This window comes from Protopterus annectens, chromosome 9.part0, assembly GCF_019279795.1.
Source record: "Protopterus annectens isolate FY-2018-M chromosome 9.part0, PAN1.0, whole genome shotgun sequence".
NCBI classification, from domain to species: Eukaryota; Metazoa; Chordata; order Ceratodontiformes; family Protopteridae; genus Protopterus; species Protopterus annectens.
The window spans coordinates 1,055,986,328-1,056,011,612 of record NC_056743.1 but is presented as its reverse complement, the minus strand read 5'-3'; the positions used below and the strand labels follow the sequence as shown (position 1 = coordinate 1,056,011,612).

At 37.4% G+C, this 25,285-nt stretch overlaps 1 protein-coding gene across 1 annotated transcript in view; it reads left to right on the top strand.

Moving 5' to 3' along the window:
• LOC122811795 (nuclear receptor subfamily 1 group D member 2-like) overlaps positions 1–25,285 on the top strand; it is a 327,820-nt gene that overhangs the window by 276,327 nt on the left and 26,208 nt on the right. The window contains exon 7 of the mRNA XM_044083862.1: positions 10,513–10,723. Coding sequence (XP_043939797.1) covers positions 10,513–10,723 — 211 coding nt within the window. The remainder of the gene's footprint in view (positions 1–10,512; positions 10,724–25,285) is intronic.

Below are 25,285 nucleotides of genomic sequence, written 5' to 3'. Positions count from 1 at the left end.
GACAGAAAAAAAAAAACTTTGGAAAGCTCTACATTTGAGTTAGGTCGCTTCTAGTTCAGTGTACACAGTGAAGTAATATGCCAGCAGCAAAATGCAGTCTTCCACAAGCCCAGTCATTATTTTTTAAACTTGGACAGTTTGGATCACAGTTATTTCTGTCATTAAAGTTCTGCATTCTCATGTCTGCTAAACCCACAATATACTTCTGCGGTTATCAGATCACAACTAATTGAATCAAATTCACTGGCCTGTCCAACAATATAAAACAAATGCAGCCCCTCACGAGCTGCAACAGTCCCAGTAAAATAAAGATGCACTGGCACACTTTAGCGTTGAATAATAAAATTCCTTCTTTAATACGAACTGTTAAAACAAAATAGCTTCACAAACTGGTTGAGCGCTTTCATCTACTCCTGTAGATTTCCTCAGAACCATTTGAAAGTGCTTAATTACATATTATATAGTCTCCTTTCTCCAATAGCATCATCACATTAATTAGTTGAAAACAATTAATGACTAACCATGTAAAGCTGTTTAAAGTGCACAGTGCTAGATTCCCTCAGAAATGTTCCTTCCTCTAGTAACTTATTTTTTAAAAACCTTGTGTATGTCTGTATTGTTTTGAACATACATTCATATTCACATGTCATATGTACATTACATTATAAAATTATTGACTATTAAAACCTCATAAAGCTAAAAACTGTAAAAAATATATAAAAAAAGCTTCAGAGTGAATAGCTGCTTTAACATCACATTTTTGTGTTTTTATGTTGTCATAAACACCTTAATAAGAGAAATATCCTAGATAACACTTTACTTTTTGTCCAACATGGGTTTTATAGATATGGTATCATTAAGCCCTGGGCTTTCTGATGCATTCAATTTTATTTGCCAACGTGTCTCCTTTTCCATTAGTTTTTTCTTTGTGTTCCACTAATTGTTTTCAACTAATTAATGTGATGATGCTATTGGAGAAAGGAGACTATATAATATGTAATTAAGCACTTTCAAATGGTTCTGAGGAAATCTACAGGAGTAGATGAAAGTGCTCAACCAGTTTGTGAAGTTATTTTGTTTTAACAGTTCGTATTAAAGAAGGAATTTTATTATTCAACGCTAAAGTGTGCCTGTGCATCTTTATTTTACTGTTTTAGATCACAACTAATGCCTGAAGCAGCCATTGCTTTTACTATCTCACTGAGGGGTGCTAAGTTAATGATTGAGGTAGGTGTCATTTCAGCCCTGCCAGTTGTAAACACCATCAGGATAAGCTGTTTGCTTAGCAGGGGACTAAAAGGATGGTGGACAACAAGACTTCTTATTTGGGGATGACAGCAGAGTTTGTCACATGCTCCCAGACACAGTTTTGTGCTGCACCCTTGGATAGGCACTCTGGAGCAGGTTGTGGCCTAGCTGTCATTCGGGTAACCCTAGTATTATGGTTGCCTCCTCCCCTCCATTTCTGCAGATGATAACCTTATTCTAGGTTGGCACGGTCTCACACTCACACCCATCATATGGCAAAAAGATAACTGGACAAGAAAGACATACTGCCATCATACCTCTCAACTGTAGAAATTTTTACAGAATCTTTAATTTTTCTTCATATTTTTGGCCCATTTTTCAAAAAATTGTGTTTTTCTAGCGAATCATTGGCAAATCATTGAAGAGTGAAGTCAGAAAATAATGACAGACATTTGAGTTTCAGAATTCATACCCTTCAGAATGTTTATGTTAATGCAAAACCTGGTATTCTATCAACTTTCTGAGTTTGTAAGAGCAACATTTATAAATTGTCCCTATTTTGGGACCTTTGTCCCCCATTATTTATGGCTTTGCCCAGATTTCTTGCTCTAAGATGTTGAGAGGTATGACTCCCATGTCTGTCACTTTGGGGGTGTTTTGTTAGATAACAGGGTTGTCCTGAAACTGCTTGATCTGCTAGAGCAGAGGACTAATCACTCTGATTCCCAAGGGTGGCCCTTTGACACTTTGTCTCATATCAGCAGAGCTCTGACCTGAGGAAACAGTGTGAGCCTCCCATAATACCTATAGCTGTGATGGTTTGTCTTTTGTAAGAATGTTCCATCATGCCAAAACACATCTGGGCTTACTTCACCGGGCTTTCCACCCTTAGGAATTACAGTCTGGAATCAGAGCCACATTCATACCGATCCCTTTACCATGTATCTTGCCTTTAACTTGTACACACGCTCCTGACAGCTTACTCTTGCCTGACACATGATGTATGTCAGGTGCCTTCTCACCTTCATGAGCTAGACTGGACAAACATGTACCGTTGGGTTAGTGTAGGACATGATTCTCTCTTTCTGCCTCAGTCAGGTTACTTTGAGGATACATAGGATCTTGAATAACATCCAAAATACATTGTCTCAGAGAAGAAGCAAAATAATGATTACATTCTTCCCACCAGAGGACATCTTATGTTGATTAGGTGAAGACCCTAACACCAAGCCCTTCACTGTTTACTGGGTTTATACAAAAATGCTTTTTTAGTGGAGGCCTGGGGAGAAGAGCTCCAACATGTTACAAACATTTTTTAAACAGACACTCAGTAATATATATATATATATATATATATATATATATATATATATATATATATATATATATATACAAACATACATTAATATACATTAACAATTACGCATGCATTTGTGAATTAAATTACATTCATATAAAAATAACTGCAGCTATTAAACATTAAGCATTTGAAGATATACATTGGTGGGTTTGTCAAACAGATAATAGATCATATGATTAGTACTCAGAAATTCAAAGAAACTGAGGTTAGGGAAGGAACTAGATAGGGCAGAAAATGTTGATATCATAGTTAAGGGGTGGGGCATAAGGCAGGTTCGGAGACAATTGAGTTCATAAATTATGGGAGGCAGTGTATAGGCCTATATACCATTAATAATACATTGATTCCAAAAATGTGGTATTGAAAATTTCAAAACCTATCAAAGAATCTAATTTCTCTTTACATTTTATTAATTTATTTGAAGAATATATTCCATATGGAAGTCTAATCCTTGGTATTACCCAGATAATATATTTTTGTGGACTTGTTCAGATTTTCATAGAAGTTCACATTTTAATAATTGCGTGTAATAGAATTAGTGATGATACCCTACGGGCCCTTCTCAGTCACTATATTTATGCACACACACACACACACACACACACACACACAGATATATATATATATATATATATATATATATATATATATATCAACTGAGAAGGGCCTGTAGAATATTATCATTTAAGTCTCTGTTTGCAGTTACTGCATTATTTAGAAAGCATATATGGTGAAGTATAAACAAGTTCACTTTAAACATCTGTTATAATAACTTAAATCTTTAACAGTTGGAATGTACTTGGTAAATTTTATCCGCACAGATCCCAGTTTATTTAATTGTCTTGCTGTATAAATACAGAAGGAAATGTATTTTAATACTGGACTTAAATAAATAGTATAAAGTTTCACCATATTCAGTTGAACTCTTAAGGAATTCTGTTTCAGCACTATGCTCATTAGTTATAAGGCCTTAATTCTAAAGATATTAATGTGCCTCCAATGAAAGTTTACTAAGCACTGAGAAAGGTCTTGGTACATAAAAGTTCCTCAAACATGCTGTTATTTAATGCTACTGGACTGTGTAATGCATCCCTTCCAGAATACATAATTTTACATTTGACTATACAAAATGGAAGCCAATTATAGTAATAAATTTCAAATATCTGTTTATTTCATTTATATCATTTTTGATATTGCCATAAATCTCACCTTACAATCGTCTGCATAATTTCTGAACTAACAGGAGTTACAAGAGGGAGTAGTAGTGAATACGAAATTAAATAAAGACCACGTACTGATCCCTGGGAAACACCAACTCAAAAACTGGTAAATATCTGGACCGAGTTTCTTATACTGATACACACTGAAAGAGTCCTGTAAGCCAGATTTTGATCAATTTATTCAGGTAATAATTTGAATTATATTATTTTAGGACTGTGAGAATAGTAAGGTATTCAATGCCTTAGCAACATCCAAAAAGATAACACCCATAGGACACTCCCATTTCTATTGCAAGGCAGACTTAGTAGTATAATTTGTCTAAATTAGAAAACACTGATGACGCTGTGGTGTTGTGTCCACCTGTGGTGTTGTGTCCAGAGTACACTGGCTGTTATCTGGGTCCTTCAAACACGAATAAAGCAGAGTAGCACCTTGTTGCTTATTTTAAAATTACATACTGATTTCTAAATGATTTATATAATTTATAAGAGATCTATATTAATTACATACTAAATGTAATGCTTATATCTGACATGCAGAAATGTATTTTATATACTACATATGTGCATATACATACAAAAGCTGTGTTTATATTAATATAGGCACTGCCTTTGGAGGGCATATTCTTAATGTCAGCAACTATACATCATCTATTATGAACTGCCTGAAACTCAGCTGAGAAAATGGCGGCACAATGTTGGGAAATGCCAGTAGTGTGAACAGAATAAATTAATGAATAAACAAACAAAACGAAGATGCAAATAAATAAACTCCTACAATATGTATTAATCCATTACAAAAATTCATTTAATATGTTTTGAGGGGTTTTTTTGTTGAATAAACTGCTTGTAAAACACCCTGGCAACCATAAATCAATATACTATTTTTTTTTTTAAGTTTCACAGGTTGGACATGACCGTCATACTTAAAGTGTAACAGAGAAGGCTGTGTAAACTGCACATCTTGAATGCTTATAATAAAAAAGCCCGTATAATAAATATAAAATTATAAAAAAAGAAACAAAAAAAAACAAGGCATTCTTTATTCAAAAATGTAAACTTGTGTAAAGTACATATGTTAGCAAAAAGATGGAATGGGGGCTGCAGCTCTGTAGTATCAGCCACCCCAAGTGTTATATATGTATGTACATGTACTATATATTTTATTTATTTATATCTATCTATATATATATATATATATATATATATATATATATATATATCTATATATTATATATATAAAAATATATTATATATATATATGGGTCTACTTAAAAACACTGACATGCCAAAACAACGAGAACACTGAGACCGGAAGATCGACAACTGAGCTGACTGACAGTTTAAAAGCATGAAACTTCACATGCCCGACAAACCACAATCCCCACAATCAACAAAACAAATACCTTTTCCGAAAAATACACACACAACACAAGCACACCAAAAACCTTACAAACCTACACTAAACCTTACATACACAACTATCTATGCACTAACCTTAACCCAAACCCTAACCCTAAGGTCCGTCACTATCGCACACTCACCTAACCCGCACCCTAACCCTAACTCACTTAACCTGCCCCTAACCCTAAAGTCTGTCACTATCGCACACTTACCTTACCCGCACCCTAAACCTAAACTGTCGGGCATCTCAGTTGTCGATCTTCCGGTCTCGGTGTTCTTGTTGTCGGTGTTTTGGCGTGTCAGTGTTTTCAAGTAGATCCATATATATATATATATATATATATATATATATATATATATTCATATACATATATATATATATATATATATATGTGTGTGTGTGTGTGTGTGTGTAAAATATATATATATATATATATATATAGAGAGAGAGAGAGAGAGGGAGGGAGCTGGATTTAGTTGCCTTTATCAAATGGCACTAATATCGATGTGAATAATGTTGACACCAAATGTTTGACATGTATGGATGTCTGTTCCATAGCATGGGCAGTCTCTGGGTTATGAACCTGTCCCTCCAGCATGTTCTGTTGATTGTGGTAATGAGGTTGAGGTCTCTGGAGCATGTGGTGCAGAGGCATTGGGATTTCTTTAGATGTAGCATTTCTAACAGAGCTGGGTCAGACATGGCTTTGTAAGTCAAGCAGAGATCGCCTCTAAGTAGGCGGTATGAGACAAAGAATAGTTGGACAAGGGTTTAAGGCCTAGGATCCTCTTTGTGAGGTACTTTTGTGGGGTCTCCAGTTATTTCATGTGTCTAGTGAGGTACGTGCCAAATTGGGTATTGTACTTGATGATTGGCCTAATGAGGGAAGAGTAGAGGGAGACAATGACCTCTTTCTTCCTGGATGCAAAACCCTTAGTAATAAGATGTGCCACATAGAAGGACTTTCTGACCACAGTGGCAATGTGGTGGTCAAAAGAGAGGTTGCTGTCAACCTGTGTTCCCAGATCTGTTATAATGCCTTCTGTGTTCAGTGGACTACCATCGATGTAATTCATCGGGACCAGGTTTTTCCCAAGGAGGATGACGACACATTTTTTTTAACACTAGTCGTTAGCTTTAATGAGGCCTTTCTGTAGGATGTCAGCATCACTTTGGGAGTTAATAATAGCTTCCAACTTGCAATCATCTGCAGACTTTGACAGCCAAAGTCCCTTTGTGTTGGCCTCGACTTCAGGGATTCTTGTCTAGGATTGTAAGGGCCCCAGGTCCATTAGCTTAGTAACCTCCTATAATGAACATCATTTTTTGCATGGGGACAAACCCAGCTGTTCCCTCCACACCCCCTACTAATTATATATTCTAACTCCAAGTTTGCACAATTCTCTGGGAAAGGGCAAATTCAACAACCCATGAGAATCGTCCAATGTGCTACTTTTCTCAGCAGGTGTCAGTCTGTTTAGTCAACTAAATAGATGTATGTCAAGAAAAGTACTTTTCAAGAAAAGCAGCACTTTCTATCTATATATATATATATATATATATATATATATATATATATATATATATGGAATCACTACTTAATACCGAAACTACACAATCCCGAAGCCCACAATACCAAGACCATAATCCCTAAACCCCACATTACCAACATGTTAAAAGCGCAAAATTCAATATCGCGAAAGTACTACATACATACAGCACACATCCAAACATATACACAGCCTCACCCCATAACCAAACAAACCCCCCCACACCCCCCGACTTTAATATTCCAACTCCGAGATCGCACAGACATACACATAAGGCAAACTCACACCCACACATTGTAGCCCCTCACACACACACATACACACACACACACACACACACACACACACACACACACACACACACACACACACACACACACACACACACACACACACACACACACTAAAGCCCCTCACAAACACACTTACACACACATACTTACCTGAACCACAACACCAGAAGCGCTAACTCAAAATCCCTTACCATCGGGATTTTGAATTTCGCGCTTCTGGTTTTTCGGTAATGTGCGGTTTCGGCTACATGGTCTCGAGCGTTTGAAATTTGAGATTTCAAACGTTCGAGATTTAGTAGTGTTCCCATATATATATATATATATATATATATATATATATATATACATATGGTTTACTATCAAAATTTCGAAACGTACTCCGTCAATTGTACTATCGTCAAAGACGGTGATATTGATGTCAAATAAACAATCTACGAACGGGTTTTAACATGGGTCGAGGTAGGTGTTCAGTGTTATTCCGAACTACAAACATCTCCCCTACCTCGACCCATGTTAAAACCCGTTCCTAGATTGTTTTTTGACATCATTATTACCGTTTTCGAACTTCCGTTTTCGACGATAGTACAGTCGACGGAGTTTGTTTCGAAATTTTGATAGTAAACCTATACATATATGTGTGTGTGTGTATGTGTATATGTATAGATATGCATGCATGTGTGTGTCTCTCCTGAAGTACTGCGCATTCACAAAGGTGAACATTCAAAGAGCGATTGCTTTAGAGTTGCGACCCCCACATACCACTTGCTAATTATATACACTAACACCAAGATCACACAACAGCAGAGTAAAGGTAAATGTCCTTACCCTGCTGCAACACATTCCTGTACAAAAGGCTGAGAAAGAAAGAATATTTCCTGTCCTGTTCTTCACACTTAACCCCCAGTAACAGTAGGCTTAAATTTGTCTCGAAGTGTTAGTTATGGGAAGTTTTTTTTAAGGTAAGGTATAGGGTTAGTGTTGGAAGCAGATGCAGGGTTAGTGTTAGGGTAAATATGCATTACTAAGGTGGGCAGGGGGGTTGCATCAATACACACCACCAAAATTACACCTATCCACTTACCAACCCCAACCCTAAAATGCGCACACTCGCACATTACATCTGTTCCTGTACCCAACCCTAGCACTAACTGTAAATATACACACTCACAAGCAACCATATAACAGCTATCCCCTAGCGTAACCCTGACCCTAATTCATAAAACATTCTCATCCCTTTTCAAACCTCATTTATCTGTCTCAGTGAAACATAACGTTGAGACCTTCATTAATCCACTATATGAATGTTTGTCAGTTTCTACCACCACTTGTCTTTATCAACAAAATGTACATTTGACATAATGCAGGGGAAGGTTATCAGCAAATCATGCCAGTTTGAGTGATATTGCTCAAGTCTGTTTAGCAAGATCAGCTGGATGTTGTTAAAGATGGGAACAGAATATGTTAGAGTAGGAAAGAGAAAAAAAGAGGCAATGAGAGGAAGTTTGGCTCTATAGACAGAGTGTAGTTTTTAGTGTAATGTTTTCACTGTATTTTGGATGTTTGTGTCACACAGATGCCTAGAAGTTTAGTATGTGTGACAAGTTTTTGTTTTGTTGGATAAAGTAACTGAGAAGGAGGTTTTGCTTAATTGTAAGCAGTTTTGGGTGCAAACAGGATTTGTTTGGATTTACTTGGGCTAAGGAATAGCTGGGCAGATGGCAGACAGGTTTCTAAAGAAGAGGCACTCCTGTGTGAGTTCTTCTTCTTCTTTCGGCTGCTCCCGTTAGGGGTTGCCACAGCAGATCAACTGTTTCCATTTCTTCCTGCCCTCTGCATCTTGCTCTGTCACACCAACCACCTGCATGTCCTCTGTGTGAGTTCTTATAGTTTGTTAAATAAATATAGTTATAAAAATATACATATATGAAATGTTTCATATATATTAAATAACATTGTTACACTTTTACAGAGGATGTTGCAGGTGCCGTACTTGTCTTTGAAATGTTAGAGCGTAATTCAAAAGCTAACCATCTTTGGCACTTTATAACAAGAGGTACTTTATTGTACCACTTAATGTTGTTGTATCTATCGGCTTTTTCCCAGTTAGGGGTCGCCACAGCGGAACTCCGGTACACAATGATTGGTAGTTGATTTTTACGTGCCGAGTTACCAGCCTTGACGCACAACCTTCAACAAAGATATGCCCATTCACGCATGTCTCCATGCAGAAGACGCTTTAGCTGAGAATCGAACCGGGCAGCGTCTTACTGTGAGGCGACAATGCTACCGCAGCACCACCACCGCAGGTATTAGGAATGTTAATCACCACAAAGAGGTACTGTTTGTGAAAGCAAAGGTATTCCTTGTACATAATTTGATTATAGTTTTTTTTTGCTATTTTACACACACACACACACACACACACACACACACACACGTGTGTGTATATATATATATATATATATATATATATATATATATATATATATATATATATATATTTATATATGTGCATGTGTGTCTATGCACTCGCGTTTGCGGTTTTTTACTGATCTCAACATTTTGTGATTTTTTTGGGGGAGATTTTTAGGTACAGCAGAACTCAGTATGTGTTACATATAGTACCTATGTTTCTCTAGGTGTATACTGAAGTTATAGAAGAAACTGCAACAGAAATAAGAAATAATAAAGTTATTTACTCAATTTGCATCACAAGAAAGAGTGTCACTTACATTTCACCATTTCTCCATCCACAACAAATGTATTGCATAGAGGTAGTTTTCCTTTTCCTGTTAACATTCTTTTGTATCTCTGGTATATCTGCCAGTTAACAGACCAGTCACCAGCTTTTATGTTCCAGGCAGTTATCTCCAGTCCTAGTGTCTCAGAGCTGAATGGTTAGGATGGTATTGTCGAGCGGGTCTATATCATAAGAGTGAAAGTTCAAAAGAACGAATGCTCAAACATCGAAAAAGCGCAAACATCGAACGTTATATTGTGGGGGGCTGCGCCCCCCCCACAACCCCCGCTAAATATATATTCCAACTCCGAGGTAGCATTGCAGTGAGCAAAGGACAAATATTCCTATCCTCACTGTACTGCGACCCCAGAAAAAACGTTTGCATGTCCGGCATTTTTGATCATAAGAGCATTCGTTCCTTTGAACGTTCGCTCTTATGATATAGACCCTTGTCGAGCAGAGTACAGAAACAAACTAATTTATGTTTATGTACTGTAAAATTCAAGGAAGCAAGTATTTCTTCAGATATGATAGGAGTCTTGTAGTGGTGGGCTTTATGGAAATACTATATGAGTGAAATTGGACAGAACCATTCCAGAATCAATACAAGATTCAGAGTAATGTTTTCTGGCTTGAAAAAATTACCTTTTGGAGTGCTTTAAAGTTAAATGCATTTACTGTGATTGTGTTCCACAGGTGCTGATGGTGTGGTTCTCTTCACTTTTTGATACCAAAAACAAGACTGTAACCTTTCTAAATGGTGAGACGTACTCCCTGTCCAGTCTTCGAGTAATGGGCATGGGATGCCTGCTGGAGTCCATGTTTGAATTCAGTGAAAAGCTTGACGTTCTTGCTCTTGATGCAGACGAGTTAGCCCTCTTCATGGCTGTTGTTCTGTTATCTGCAGGTATCGATTTATGATTTACTTAGTCTAAAATACTTAGACTTGTTTTATTTTCTGATTTTAATAAAACAACAAGGATGGGAGGTATTTAAGTTATACAGACATGATCACACTATAAACAAAGGGAGCAGCTGGTGTTTAGGCTTTGGTACGGCAGTGACTTCCGTAAATAAAGATGTCTGAAGACAGACTTGAATGATTGTGACAAGACTACCACTTTTATACAAGTATTTTACTGTATATTTGATTTCTCACTTCTCCATGTCTTTATCTCAGCATATGACTGAACTGAAATAATACTGGTTAAACAGCAGATTTATTCAATTTGACATAACACAGTACTATTAAGTAACTGCCAGTTTGACGTGGACTGAATTACTTCTACCATATCTGGGGTTCATACATGAATTATGTTACTGATAAAATGGTTTGTCAAGGAAGGACCGAGTATTTGTTATATGACTTCCTGGCTTACAAATTGGGTGGAAGAAGGTTGCATAGGGGCAGCACACAAGCTGAGCCCTAGAAGCCTGGAACTTTCCTTTCTAGCATAGGTTTGGGAGATAAGGGTACAGTACTAGTGAGAAAGATACAGGGTATCCTACAAGTTCTTGCAGGAATATACATGTGATGAGCTGATAAGTTTGGGGGACAAGGTATAAAAAGAGGGTGTCTAGATGGGGGCGGATGGTTTCACCATGTAATTCAGGACATATTTAGCTTTCCTTATATGTGCAATCCTACCCCCTAAAAAAAGTAATGACAACGTTTCTACTCCTGCAGAAAATCATTACATCATAACACTACAATCCAGGAAGCAGTAAATATTATGCAACATAAAAATACATCAGATATTGTGCTTAAAGGAGTATGCACATTCAGATGTTGATTAAAAAGGAAAGACATAGACATACTCAGGGAATCCTCATCTAGATTCCATAAGGTTAAGGCAGTTAATGTATATTAAATTGAGCGGTGTAACATATAATTACTTAATTAGAAACTAGGGTGGCATACTTTAGAAGCAGAAATACTTTCCTTCTGGCAATATATTCGTAACCTCTTATTTAAAGTAATTGTAGTCACAGGTCTACATGTTAACATCAGTGCATTTTTAAAAAGAAGCCTTTGCAATGAACGAGTATCCCAGTAGTTGTATTACTAGTGACCCTGGTTCAGGATCAGAGACACTAGAGGGACACCTTTGATAGAAAAACAGGACTCCTGCAGTGCTGACTGTTTCTTCCTATAGTATGTCAGGATATGCACTCATTCAATGAGGAAATATTAATGAAGTTTTCAAGAGAAGGGGGTAGATGCTATTTGTCAATGTAGTTCAACCGTTTACCTGTGGAGTCAGAGTTAAAAAGCTATTAGAGAACATTTTTCCATTCCTATTACTTACCTTTTCTCCCCAAAATACAAGAGCCCAGTTTTAACATGTAGATTGAGTATGTTTTGAGTTTTATTCTTATTATAAGGGAGACAGCTATGGAGGTAAGGTAGAACCCCATTTGTGGTCCTGTATAATAGACTGGTGAAGTTTTTTTTTCTTGTGGTGGACAGCAACCATATATGCTGATAAGAACGTGGGATATATGAAATAAAAGTAATTCCTTATTTGCCTGCCAGGAAATGGTATTCCAATCAGAAGTATGTCTGATGTGACGAATTATTGAGAAGTTTCAGCTTTATATATTTTTATTTTTCCGTTTTTGACCAGGTTAGTCCCATTAGACTAGTAGTCTGTTTTCTAGGGAGAACTAAAGTAACATTTATACTAGTAGGGGGAAATTTGGCCAGGGCATCGGGAACTTCCTCTACTTTTTGAAGCTGCTAGATGGAGCCAGGGGGCTCCTACAGCAGCAAGGAAGAGGCTTAATGGATGCAGCAGCATGAAGAAAGAGGAGAGAAAAGCTGTGGAGAGTTTGGAGGTGAAGAATGAGAATTGGGAGAAAAAATTGTTCAATATGGAGCTTCAGAATGTAAACAAAGATTCCTGGGTGGTGGGTGTCACAAATGATCAGCGTTTAGCTATCTCAGGGGAGAAAGAAGTGAGGAGTGGTGCCATCAGGAGGGTTTGCAGATAATGTTAAAAATAATCGAGCAGGATGATCCAGGTGGCATTCTGCTGTTTCATGGGGTGAGATGGTAGATAACATTTTCGGGAGTGCTGAGGATAGTAATGCAGAAAAGGAAACAAGTGATGTGTCAGTAGAGAATACAGCAGTAAAAATGTATGCAGCAGTACAGAAAGTAAAAGAGGAAACGAGCAACAAACTGAGAAGTGTCTGGTTTTATGGCAGCAGATAACGCAGCAAATAAAACGTGCAGTCGTGTCAGCTTGCAACACACTCTGTTTTTAAAAAAGAAGAGAAGACCAGCTATGAGAATAAGAATAAATAATGACATTGTAATAGAATGTATGGGACAATTTTGTAACTGTTCTTGGTTTTAAAGCTCAAGAAATTAGATATTTTATAACTACGGTGGTGGTGCTGTGGTAGCATTGTCGCCTCACAGTAAGATGTTGTCCTGTTCGATTCTCAGCTAGAGCGTCTTCTGTGTGGAGACATGCGTGAATGGGCGTACCTTCGTTGAAGATTGTGCATCAGGGCCGGCAACTCGGCACGTAAAAATCTAATGCCAATCATTAGCGGACCGGAGTTCCACTGTGGCGACCCCTAACCGGGAAAAGCCGAAAGACACAACATACTATATTGGGACAGAGACTTTTTGTGACGTAACATTTGAAACTTATGGACTGATGTTTTAATTTCTAAATCTGTGTAAAAGAAAAGAACATTTATCCATTGAACAATTATGTTTTCTGGTACTAACGTAAATCTTAAAAAATGTTGCTTTGCAGTTTAGAACCGACAAACTGGAAGAAGAGGATACTAAAAATATGCATTTAGTGCCTGTGTGAAACTGTTGATAATATTGTGAAAGTTAGAAAGGAGAGAAACTTATGGAATGGAGGATGGAGGTTGGAAAGTGTTTTGAAATGTGAAAAAAAAAACATGGTGAAACACTGCCAAGTGTTATTTTTATGGCTGGACATAAAGGGTCATTAAGATATGCTGACCAGCCTAAGTCATGTTTCTTTTGTGGGGACTTTTCTTATTTAATTAAAGATTGTGATGAAGTATAATGTAACCAGTGTGGGGAGAAAGGACATGAAGCAAGGTGTATGCTTGAATGTATGTTGTGTAAACAAACAAAAAATACACTTTTGGATGGATTATCAAGAGCAAACAGTAAAATATGAAAAGAAGGGGAAGGGAAGAAACATACATGAGGAAGGACAACTAGAGGCTGGGGAAGACTGAACTAAATGAAGAAAAAACTGTAGAACAGGGTAAAATATGAAGGGGAAAATGAGGAGAGAGCCTGTATGCAGGAAGAGAGGTTAGCAGAAGGGATTGATACTAATATTTTTGAAGTTCTAGCCAATGAAGAATCTGATTTTGAGGATCAATGATTATTTGTACATTAAATCCAAGAAAATATATTAAATTGGAGGAAAAATAAAAACAAGAAAGCGAAAATATAAATATAGTTCCCCTAAACTTAAAAAGTAGAAAATGCAATAATTTAAGTGCTTTCAGTAAATGTGAAGAATATTACAACACTGTAAGGAAGGACAGAGATACTGGAATGGTGTGTGGAATGTGATATGGATGCTAATCTGTTAGCGAATGTAAGATCCATGGCAAGTTAAGAAAAGCTGCAAATGGAAAAACTGTGGGGTGGGAAGTATAATTTGAAACATAAGAAGTGAATATTTTTCTGGAGTGACTGAGTTGTGTAAAAAAACAGCGAAAACACGATATAACATTGGTAAGGATGGGAGGGTTAACTGTTGTGGATATGAGACGGAAAGAACATGTTTACAGAATTATAGCATTATATACATATATAACAAACAAGGAAAGAGAGAATCTGTTTTATCAAATGTTAGGTGGTTAAAATGAAAATTATAATTCCGAGGGACTTTAATTGTGGTTTAAGGGCAAAATGTAAAAAGAAATGGAAGGATGTAAAAAATACAGGAAGTGATAAAATGTGGTAAATTAGCTGTATAGAACAAAAGTCAATGGACTTGTAGAAGGGGCCACATGGATCTTATCGGAAGGCTTGGTGGTAGCAGGTGGTGGTATAGTTGTGATGGATTTTTCAGATTATTTAGCAATATGGGCAAAGGTGATGGATGAAAGGGAGTATATTAAATTAGGAAAGGGAATAAAAAGAATAAATGAGAACTTATGGGATGAAATTGAAGAATGGGAAGCATTGCAGTTAAGGAAGGATCATATAACAATGAGGGATTTCTATAAAAACTGATCTGATCTAAATGGTGAATTGAGTTTAAAAAGAAGTACAAAAAAGTGTTTTTTTTTCCAATGGCAGGATGATATAAGAACAGAAGAGAAAGAGAAGTATGAGAAAGAGAGAATAAGTATTATGAACTAGAAATGATGACTTTACAAATTGGCTTAGTTTCTGGTGTCAGTCCAGTGGGATTCAGTCTCTGTCAGCCTGGGAGGACATGGTCGACACATCATATTGCTTTGACAAAGATGGCCGCACCAGTCCTTTCTGGGCTGACTGATTTTGGCTAAAATTTTATCGAACACCTTAGAGCCTTTTTTAGTCCATGCCAATGTGATAAACCTATTGACGAAGCAAATAAACCCCAAAGGGACCTAAATGTGTTACTGCTCAATGCTAGGATCCTTAACAAGAAAGTCCACACCCTACAAGCTCTCCTCCCTCTGAAGAATGTCGACATCTGTGCCATTACCGAAACATGGTTTCAAGCCTCAGAAAGTACTCCAGCAGTGTAAGGCTACAGCGCCTTCCACACATTTAAACCATCAGCTGCACAGACAGAGACTAAAGGTGGAGGTGTTTTGATCTACATTAGCAACAAGTAGAACTCAAGATTGGTTAAACTGGATGATACTCTGGAGGTCATCCACATGCAAATCGCATTATATAGCCCCTTACCATATTGTAGCAAGCTATAGGTCACTGTGTCTTAAGAATCCCACAACTCTTATATAGACCTACTGGAGGCACCCTCCATCCGAACAAATACTCTATTCATGGGAGACTTTAACTACCCCTCTATAGACTGGGAAACATATACTACTACCAACTTACAGGCACAGTGTTTCCTGGAATTTATTAACACAAATGCTCTTAATCAGTTGGTGTGCATTTTAACCAGAGGTTCAAACATATACTGGACCTTGTTCTTACCAATATGGGTGAGCATTGCAGACCCTCCCTATCACGTCTTCACTGGTGAGGCTGGATCACAAAATTGTCTCCTTCAAAATAAAAATCAACTGGGAAAACCCAGCAAAAATTGTAGCAGTTAGAAACTGTTCTAAAGTAATAAAGCAAATGTCATACTATTAAGTGGCGGTCAAAAGTCATTCCTCGCCCAACCCAGAGTTCATAAGTCTATGCAGAATTATTCACAGAAACACTTTACAGACATGTATATGGCTACATAGAGGCTGCTGTACCTACAAAAAGTAAGCCAAAAACAAACTTCCAAAACAAACCACACTGGTGGAATCCATATTTTAACAGTGTGTATAACAAAAGGAAATAAGTTGACCAAAGTCAGAAAGATCCACTCTCATAATGACAAGAGCTCACTAATACAATTAAACGGGTAACTAAGAGAACTGATTAAATCAATCAAGGGTAATTATGAGATAAAGACAACCACAAGGCCTTCTGCAGCTATGTCTGCATCCTCAAAGATAACACACAACAGTGTGCTGAACTGGTAGTAAATGGTACCACATTCACTGAGCAGAGTGAAACAGAAAATCTGCTGGCTGATAAATTCAGCTCAGACTTTACCATCCACTCCTTGCCACCACCCTTTGTGAAATCCCTAATAGCATAACGCCCCCAACTATCAACAGGGAGCAGGTCATACTGGCACACACTAAGGCTAAAAACACTGATTCAGTGAGGACCAACAATATTCCAGGTTGCCTCCTAAAATAGACTGAAACATGACCTATCAGGAGCAGCCACTTTTCTACTGCAGCCTCAAAACAGGAACAGGCTACATATCAAGTTAATGGACAACAGCAATAGTGATCCCTCTTAACAAGGGTGTACCATCAACCTACCTCAGAAAACTACACACCCATTAGTCTGACTAGTCTAATATGCAAATCTACAGAATGAATCATCATGGAAATGATCAGCAAAGACATTGGCAACCTACAGATACTGGTCCCATCCCAGTAGGGTTTTGTCCAAGGAAGGTCATGCCTACTTAACTTGGTAGGCTTCTTTCAGAAGGTAGCCAAGGCAATGGATGAAGTGTCAATGGTGTATAGCACCTACCTAGACCTGGCTAAGGCATTCAATGCAATAACCTACTCAGCTGTTGTCAATAAACTCGCAGAACTAGACATAAATCCCTCACAACTCACTGGATTGCAAGCTGGCACACAGATAGGACCCGAGAAGTGAAAATTGGTGAGACAACTACACTAAAACGCATGTCACCAGTGGAGTACCACAGGGCTCCATGCTGGCATCACTCTTGTTTAGCTTTGATCTCCAAGAAGCAGATGCCATTGTCAAGGGTCTCTGTCTCACCAAGTTTGCAGATGACTGCAAATTGGGAGCTTTCATAAATTCTTACCATGACACTGACATCTTGCAAGAGGGCCTAACACAAACAAATGACTGTTGCCAAAGCCGTGGATTAAAACTCAATGCAAAGAAGTACATTGTAGTGTCTTTTGGTAAAATATCTACCTGGGCAAATTACTCCATTTATAAGATAACCCTGGGAACGTATGTAGACACATATCTTGCCATTGAGTGGCACGTACCCAAGGTAGTAAGAAAATCATTTTATGTCACCCAACTTGTAAGTTAAGAGTATGACATGCAGGCCCAAGGAAGTTATTGTGCCAGTCTACTCATCCTTTATCAGACCATCATTAAGTACAATGTCCCCTTTGACAAGTACCTGACTAGGCATATGCAACAGCTGGAATGTCTGCAGATGTTCCTCACCAAGAGAATCCAAGGTATTAACAGGTTGTCCTATACACATCACCATAGAGCCCTGTCTTTATACTTGGTCTCCTACAGGTTGTTGAGAAGCGATCAGTGCTTGGTATATAAAGCATCTTTAGAACCAGCCCTGATGGAGATTTTACACGTCTGCAAAATGAGCGGCACCAGAAACTCTAAATTCAGGGATTTGAACTTTGATTGTGACATAAATAGAATGTGCTGGAAAGACAGATATGTGACTCAAAGGATCCCCATGATCTGGAATAGAATTCCCATCCATGTGAAGCAAAGTCCATCCCTAACCCTTTTCAAATGTAACCTTGACCATTGGATGGGAAATCACAAATTCATCTGCAGGCTGGCCCCCTTGTCACTTATAGACAGAGGCTGACAGTACACATTCCTTAACTAACATTGGATGGGTAATCATAAATTTATCCCAGCGCTGCCCTCCATATCACTAATAGACTAAGTCCAAGAGTAAACATTCCCTATCTAAAATACTCCCCACATAATTTTTTAGCAACCTACAAATGTACCCCTCCAAACAGACATACCCCCCAATTAAGAATTATGTGGCAGATTATTATTAGTTATTAAGATTATTAAAATTTATATGAAGGAAAGATGAGAAAAGTTAAATAAAAAAATGGAGACCTATCACTTTAAATAACACAAATTATAACATTTTTTATGATATTAATGCAGAGGACAGTGAAAGGAAGGGTGGGAGATATTGTGGAAGAAATTAATATATATATAAATAATATATATATATATATATATATATATATATATATATATATATATATATATATAAATATATATATATATATATATATATATATATATATATATATATAGCACTTTCGGTTAAGTATGTTCAATGATTTCTGCTTAAGCAGAAAGTGCCGTCAGGGATCTGTATGGATATATATATATATATATATATATATATATATATATATATATATATATATATATATATGTATAATCCATACAGATCCCTGACGGCACTTTCTGCTTAAGCAGAAATCATTGAACATACTTAACCGAAAGTGCTGTTCACCGAAGCAGCACTTTTGGATAAGTATGCTCATTGTGCCGGTCACACTACGGTGCGGTTAAGGGAAATTCCCTTTTCCCCACTCTAGTGTGACTTCGGAGTGAGAATATTAAAAGGAGAAGTGTGCCCCCCACATGGGGGTTGCAGGGGGGCTTGCCCTCCTGCATACAAGAAGATTTATTGTTTTATTTTTTCTTTCTTTCTTTTTTTTTCTTTCTAACGCACTTTAACGATTTTTCATTGAAAGCGCTTTCGTTAAAGTGCATTCGTTATTATGGATTCAGACTATTGAACTTTTGTTCAATAGTCCTAGATTATATTAAAGAATGTCAGGGGTGGTGATGTTAATAATAGATTGGAGGTGTGTAAGTATAATTGGACTATACCTTTGCAAGTGGATATTGAGCCTGGTAAAAGCGTGGTAGCCAGCATCAAACCTGTTTTAAAAATTAAACTGAATGTTTTAAAGTAGTTGAATATAACTGTTTTTATTGGTAGGTCCCAAATTGATAACAATCTCAACAGTGATTGCTTATTGACAGCTTCTAAACTGTAATTTTCTTTAGGAACCATTTAACAGTTATAGACAACTACACTTTTTCCTAGTTAAACTACTCTTTGAAAAGGTTTGTCGTGATTTTTAACTTGATGTGTCATGTGATCTGTGACTCTATTTAAATGTAAAGAGTTTACACATTGTTGTTAAATTGCACTAAAGAAAGATGTGATACCTGAAAGATTTGCGGTTACTTTTATTTTTAGTGCTGCTATTAAAATTCTTTGATTGGTGTTTCCATAGTCCAGGTTTTATTTTGGTTTGCTGTTTACATTTTGTACCATGGACTTGGTTCACCTTAGTGTCGGTCCATTATTTTGCTGTCAACTGTCAGGTATTCCATACGACTAACCCTCATTTACAACAAATGCACTTAGCTTTTGGAGTGTTGCTAATATTGCTTTAGATTCTGGCTATCAGATCATGAATCTTTCACTGGATATTTCCCAAGATTTTAATAGAGTAAATCATTTGACACTAGTAAATAAATTAGATGGACTCAGTAGAGCTGTAACAATGGAATTTGACATCCCAAAAAGATTATCAATTTGGGACCTACCATCTATAAACAGTGATTGCTTATTGACAGCTTCTAAACTGTAATTTTCTTTAGGAACCATTTAACAGTTATAGACAACTACACTTTTTCCTAGTTAAACTACTCTTTGAAAAACATGACAGTTCAGCAGACATTTACAAGCTGTCTGTTAAGTGATAATGATCTTTTCACTGAAAACTTGTAAGTTCTTAAATTTGTTTCCTGTGAAAGTTCAGTATTTCATACAAGCTGACATCCAAAGTGCCTACTCCATTCATCCAACCCTGACTACAGCACTGGGAATCGGTATTAGTAGAATCTCTAAACTCTGGATCCCTTGCAGTTTGGATTTGTGAAGGGTAGATCATGCCTGCTCAACCTGGATGACTTCACTGAGTCAGTCACCAGAGCTGTGGATGAGGGCATGGCAGTTCATACAGCATACCTCGATCTGGCCAAGGCCTTTGGTACCATTCCCCACTCAGGAATTATTGATAGAATCACCAAACTAGGCATCAACCCCTATATTACTAGGTGGGTTGCAAATTGGCTCACAGATAGAACCCACAGTGTGAAAATAGCAGACTCCAAGTCAGACTGCTGACCAGTCACGAGTGGAGCCCCACAGCAATTGGTCTTGGGTCCTCTCCTGTTTGGCCTCTACTTCTCAGAAGTCCAGGCCAACACGGATGTACTCTGGCTGAGCAAGTTCACTGACGATTGCAAACTGGGAGCCATTATTAACTCCCCAAGTGATGTAGACATCCTACAGAAAGCCCTCACTGAAACCAACGATTGGTGTCAAAACCATTGCCTTAAGCTTAATGCCAAAAAATGCGTTGTCATTCCTTTTGGGAAAAACTCAGTTCCCACTAATTACCACATTGATGGTAGCTTGCTGAACACTGAAGGCGTTGTAAGAGATCTGGAGACACAGGTTGACAGCAGCCTCTCCTTTGACCACCACATTGCCACTGTGGGCAGAAAGTCCTTCTATGTGGCACATCTCATTACCAAGGGTTTTGCATCCAGGAAGAAAGAGGTCATCATCTCTGTTTACTCTTCCCTCATTAGACCAATCATTGAGTATAATGCCCCATTTGGCATGTACCTCACTAAACACCTGCAACAGCTGGAAAGTCCACAAAAGTACCTCACAAAGAGGATCCTAGGCCTTAAGCACATGCCCTACATGGACAGACTCAAAAAACTCCAGCTTTTCTCTCTCATATCGTCTATTAAGAGACTATCTCTGTTTGACTTACAAAGCCATGTCTGACCCAGCCCTGTTAGAAATGTTACACCTAAAGAAATCCCAATCCCTCTGCACCACACGCTTCAGGGACCTCAACCTTATTACCACAATCAACTGAACATGCTGGAGGGGACAGGTTCTTAACCCAGAGACTGCCCATGCTCTGGAATAGACTTCCCATACATGTCAAGCAGAGCACCTCACTGGCCCTTTTCAAGAGAAATCTTGATGAGTGGATGGAAAATAGAAAAGTTCACCCTGGGGATCACTCCAGTGGCTTTACTTGATAGAGGCACCGGGAACTAACAGCGGCATGATGCCAGGTCACTTCTATGGGCTAGGCTTGTAAAGGTTCCAAGGCCATTGGCCTATTACACACCTATGAACCTATGATGGGATTAGCAATTGGCCTGGCTGAGTTACATTTTCATAATGGTTAAATCAAAACGAGAATAATAAGCATTTAGAACACTCTGCTTTAGTGTGCCACAGATATTTATACTGGGCTGTGCTGTCTTTTGTTCTTATATCAGTAACTTACCTAACAGATTACAAACTATGCATTGATTTTGAAATTAGAACCATCTACTAGTAAATTGACTCAGAAAAATTTCAGATTGGCTTAAATGAAGTGTATGACTAGGCTTTTTTTCATAAATCTTTTTTTTAGTAAAACCAAGTTATCAGTAACGGAGTTGAAGAAAAGAAACATAGACATATCCATTTGTATTGATGGAAAATAATTCCTAAAGTGAAAGAACATACACACATGGGGATTAGTGTGTATGGTATCCTGTGTCTCAGTGAATAAACATTGCAGCTTTTTCTGCTAACAAGCAGATGGATAATTCATTAATGATTCATGCCCTGGCATCAAAGTCCATGGCAATAGGTACAGTCTGTAGTAGTGAAACAATATGATCAAAACTTTATTAGTCAATGTGCTAAAACAGTCTGATTGAAAACGCAAACCAAGCATGTTTTGTACACAAAGGGCAAGCCCCCACCATTGCTTACTTAATCACAGAGATATGGTAGAGGTCACCTACATCAGAAGACCAATCCCGTTCCAGTACATCCAAACTGCAATTTGAAAACAGTAAAACTAGAACAGCAGTAAAAGTTCAACATGTAAAAAATTTAACAGAAAAGAACTGCATTGCACAGAATCTGAAGACAGTTTCCAGCAAAATAACTAAAAGATCGATTATTTGAACTGTCATTTGCTTTGGCACTAAACAGAGGCCTTCCATAAATGTATCATCAGTTAAACTACACAAGTCTCATTTGTAATATACTTTAGGAGCAGATCTCCAGTTAAAATGATGAAATTTTTAATAAAGTGATTACATCAGCTCTTATGTATTACTTTGGGTATGTAAATCTGTAGTGCTCCAACTGAAAAAGTTCAAAGAAGACAGACCAGAAGGGTAAATGGGCTGAACAAGCTGACGTGAAAATAGTCTTAAAATAAAAATGGCAACCAATAAAGCTGAAGTAATGTTAATGGGCTGATAGTTTTTAACATCTGATGCTTTGCCTTTGCCTTACTTTAAAATAGGAGTTATAGAAGATCGTTTCCATTCAGGAGGAGGAATTGCTCCAGTTCTAAGCAGATTGTTGAAAATTAAAAATAGGCAAGAACCCAATTCAAATTTGACAATATTATTTTCTACGGCAAGTTTTTTATTGGAGCACAGTGCGATAGTATTTTTATGTTTGATTAGAGCTTCTCTGATGTTACTTAAGGATATATCAGTGCAAACTCTATCAAAAGGAATAGGTAGGAACTTGTATGTCCCAGTTTGATGGAACTTGTCAGCATTATCCACAGGACAGGAAAGTGATTCTTTGACTATATTTTATTATTACTTTTCAACAATGTATTTTGATGTTTTATATTCCTTTATTTCCATTCGTAAAAGTTTTAGCCTTTGATACATATTAAGTGTTTCTCAAGCTTTTGATTTTTAGTGGTGTAGAGGTGTAATGCCTCTTTTATGACACTAGAAGGTGTTATAGATAGAGTGATTTTATCAGTATTTTCTCAAGTTTTAAGTTTTGCATGAAAGAATGAACTTTTGGAGCCGCTGTGGTGCAGCGGTAGCGTTGTCGCCTCACAGCAAGAGGTTCTCCCGTTCAATTCTCAGCTGGATCGCCTTCTGTGTGGAGTCTGCATGTCTTCCCCATGGTTGAGTGGCGTACAAAAGACATGCGTCATGGGTGTGCCTTAGTTGAAGGTTGGGCATCGGGTTGGCACCTTGGCACCGTAAAAATCTACTGCCAATCATTAGCAGAATGGAGTTCCGCTGTGGCGACCCCTAGCCGGGAAAAGCCAAAAGAAGAACAACATGAAAGGATGAACTTTTAATAAAATGAATATTTATTAATTATATATTTATCATTATTTATCATATATAATCAGTATAATCATATATATAATCATTATTTATTTGTAAATACAGTGAGGGTTTTATTTTTACATTTGTTTACTGTATTTTTTGAGTGTTTCATTTATTGTTGCTATGGTGATAAATTGATTGGTAATTAGATTGTGGAAGAAGGGTATTTAAACTTTCAGAGTTTGCTCATTGTGCATCTGATGAAGTCTATGTTAGGATAAAAATGCAATGAATAAGCTAAAATATTTGTTTTATACTATCAAAATTCTTTTGGATACATCTGGAGTCAAGCCTGGTCCTTCCACATTGCTTTCTGTTTGTTTCTTGGATATTTTATCATTGGTAAACATAGCTATCATAAACTGTATCATTGCTTGCAGGTATCATACACAGGTCTATATTAGATCAGTGAAACAGCATTACAGCGAATGCAGTTTCGCCGACACATATAGACTGAAATCCAAAAATAGTGAAGGCTCAGGTCAGCAATTTTTTTTCCAGGGAAAAAAATCGCTTGGCCTGAGCCATGACATTGCCCTTTACCCCTGTAGTGCAATCTCGGAGTTGGTATATTTAGTTGGGGGGGTGTGGTGGGCACAGCCCCCCACATTGGGGGGTGTGGAGGGTGAAGCCCCTCCACTTTGTTATGTTTGAAATTGTGTATATGTGTTTTTAGTGCAACCAATTTCTTGCAAGTGATTTATTTGCCAGGGAAAGAAATCGCTGTTTTCAATGTTCGCGGTTTAGTGTGGCTGCTGATTACTTGTTGATGAGGCATTTGATGGAACGCCTCTTCAAGCATTTAATATAGACCCATCATACACTATGTCATTGGTCAACATAGCTGTTGTGTACTTTATCACTGGTTAGCACAGTTGTCATAAACTGTCATTAGTTACATTTTTCAAACACTGCATCATTGGCTAACACAGCTATTGCACACTATCCTTGGATAACATAGCTGTCATGCACTGCGTCATTAGTTAACGAAACTGCTGTACACTGTATCTGTGGTTATAGCTGTCATACACTGCATCATTTGTTAACATAGCTGCCATATACCGTATCATTTGTTAACTTAGCTGTCATACACTGTATCATTCATTAACATAGCTGTCATATACTGTACCATTTGTTAACATAGCTGTCATACACAGTACCATTCGTTAACATAGCTGTTCTACACTGTATCATTTGTTAACATAGCTGTCATAGACTGTATCATTTGTTAACATAGCTGTCATACACTGTATCATTTGTTAACATAGCTGTCATACACTGTATCATTTAATATAGCTGTCATTCACTGTATTATTCATTAAAATAGCTGTCATACACTGTATTTGTTAACATAGCTGCCATACACAGTATCATTTGTTAACATAGCTGTCATAAACTGTGTCACTGGTTACAGCTGTCATACACTGCATCATTTAACATAGCTGAAGTACACTGTAAGATTTAGGCTGGTATATGTCTGTTCTCATACAGAATGCCCGCATTTTTGCCTAACATATCTAGATTGCCCCTCATTCAAATACTGCTTGATTGTGAAAGACTTGTATGTTGTTCTGCCGTTATCATGTCAGACATTTTTGTTTTAGTCTGTGCATCCATTAACATAGTCATGGTACTGCCAGTGCTACTGTTATACCATCTAACTACTAATTTTTGGCA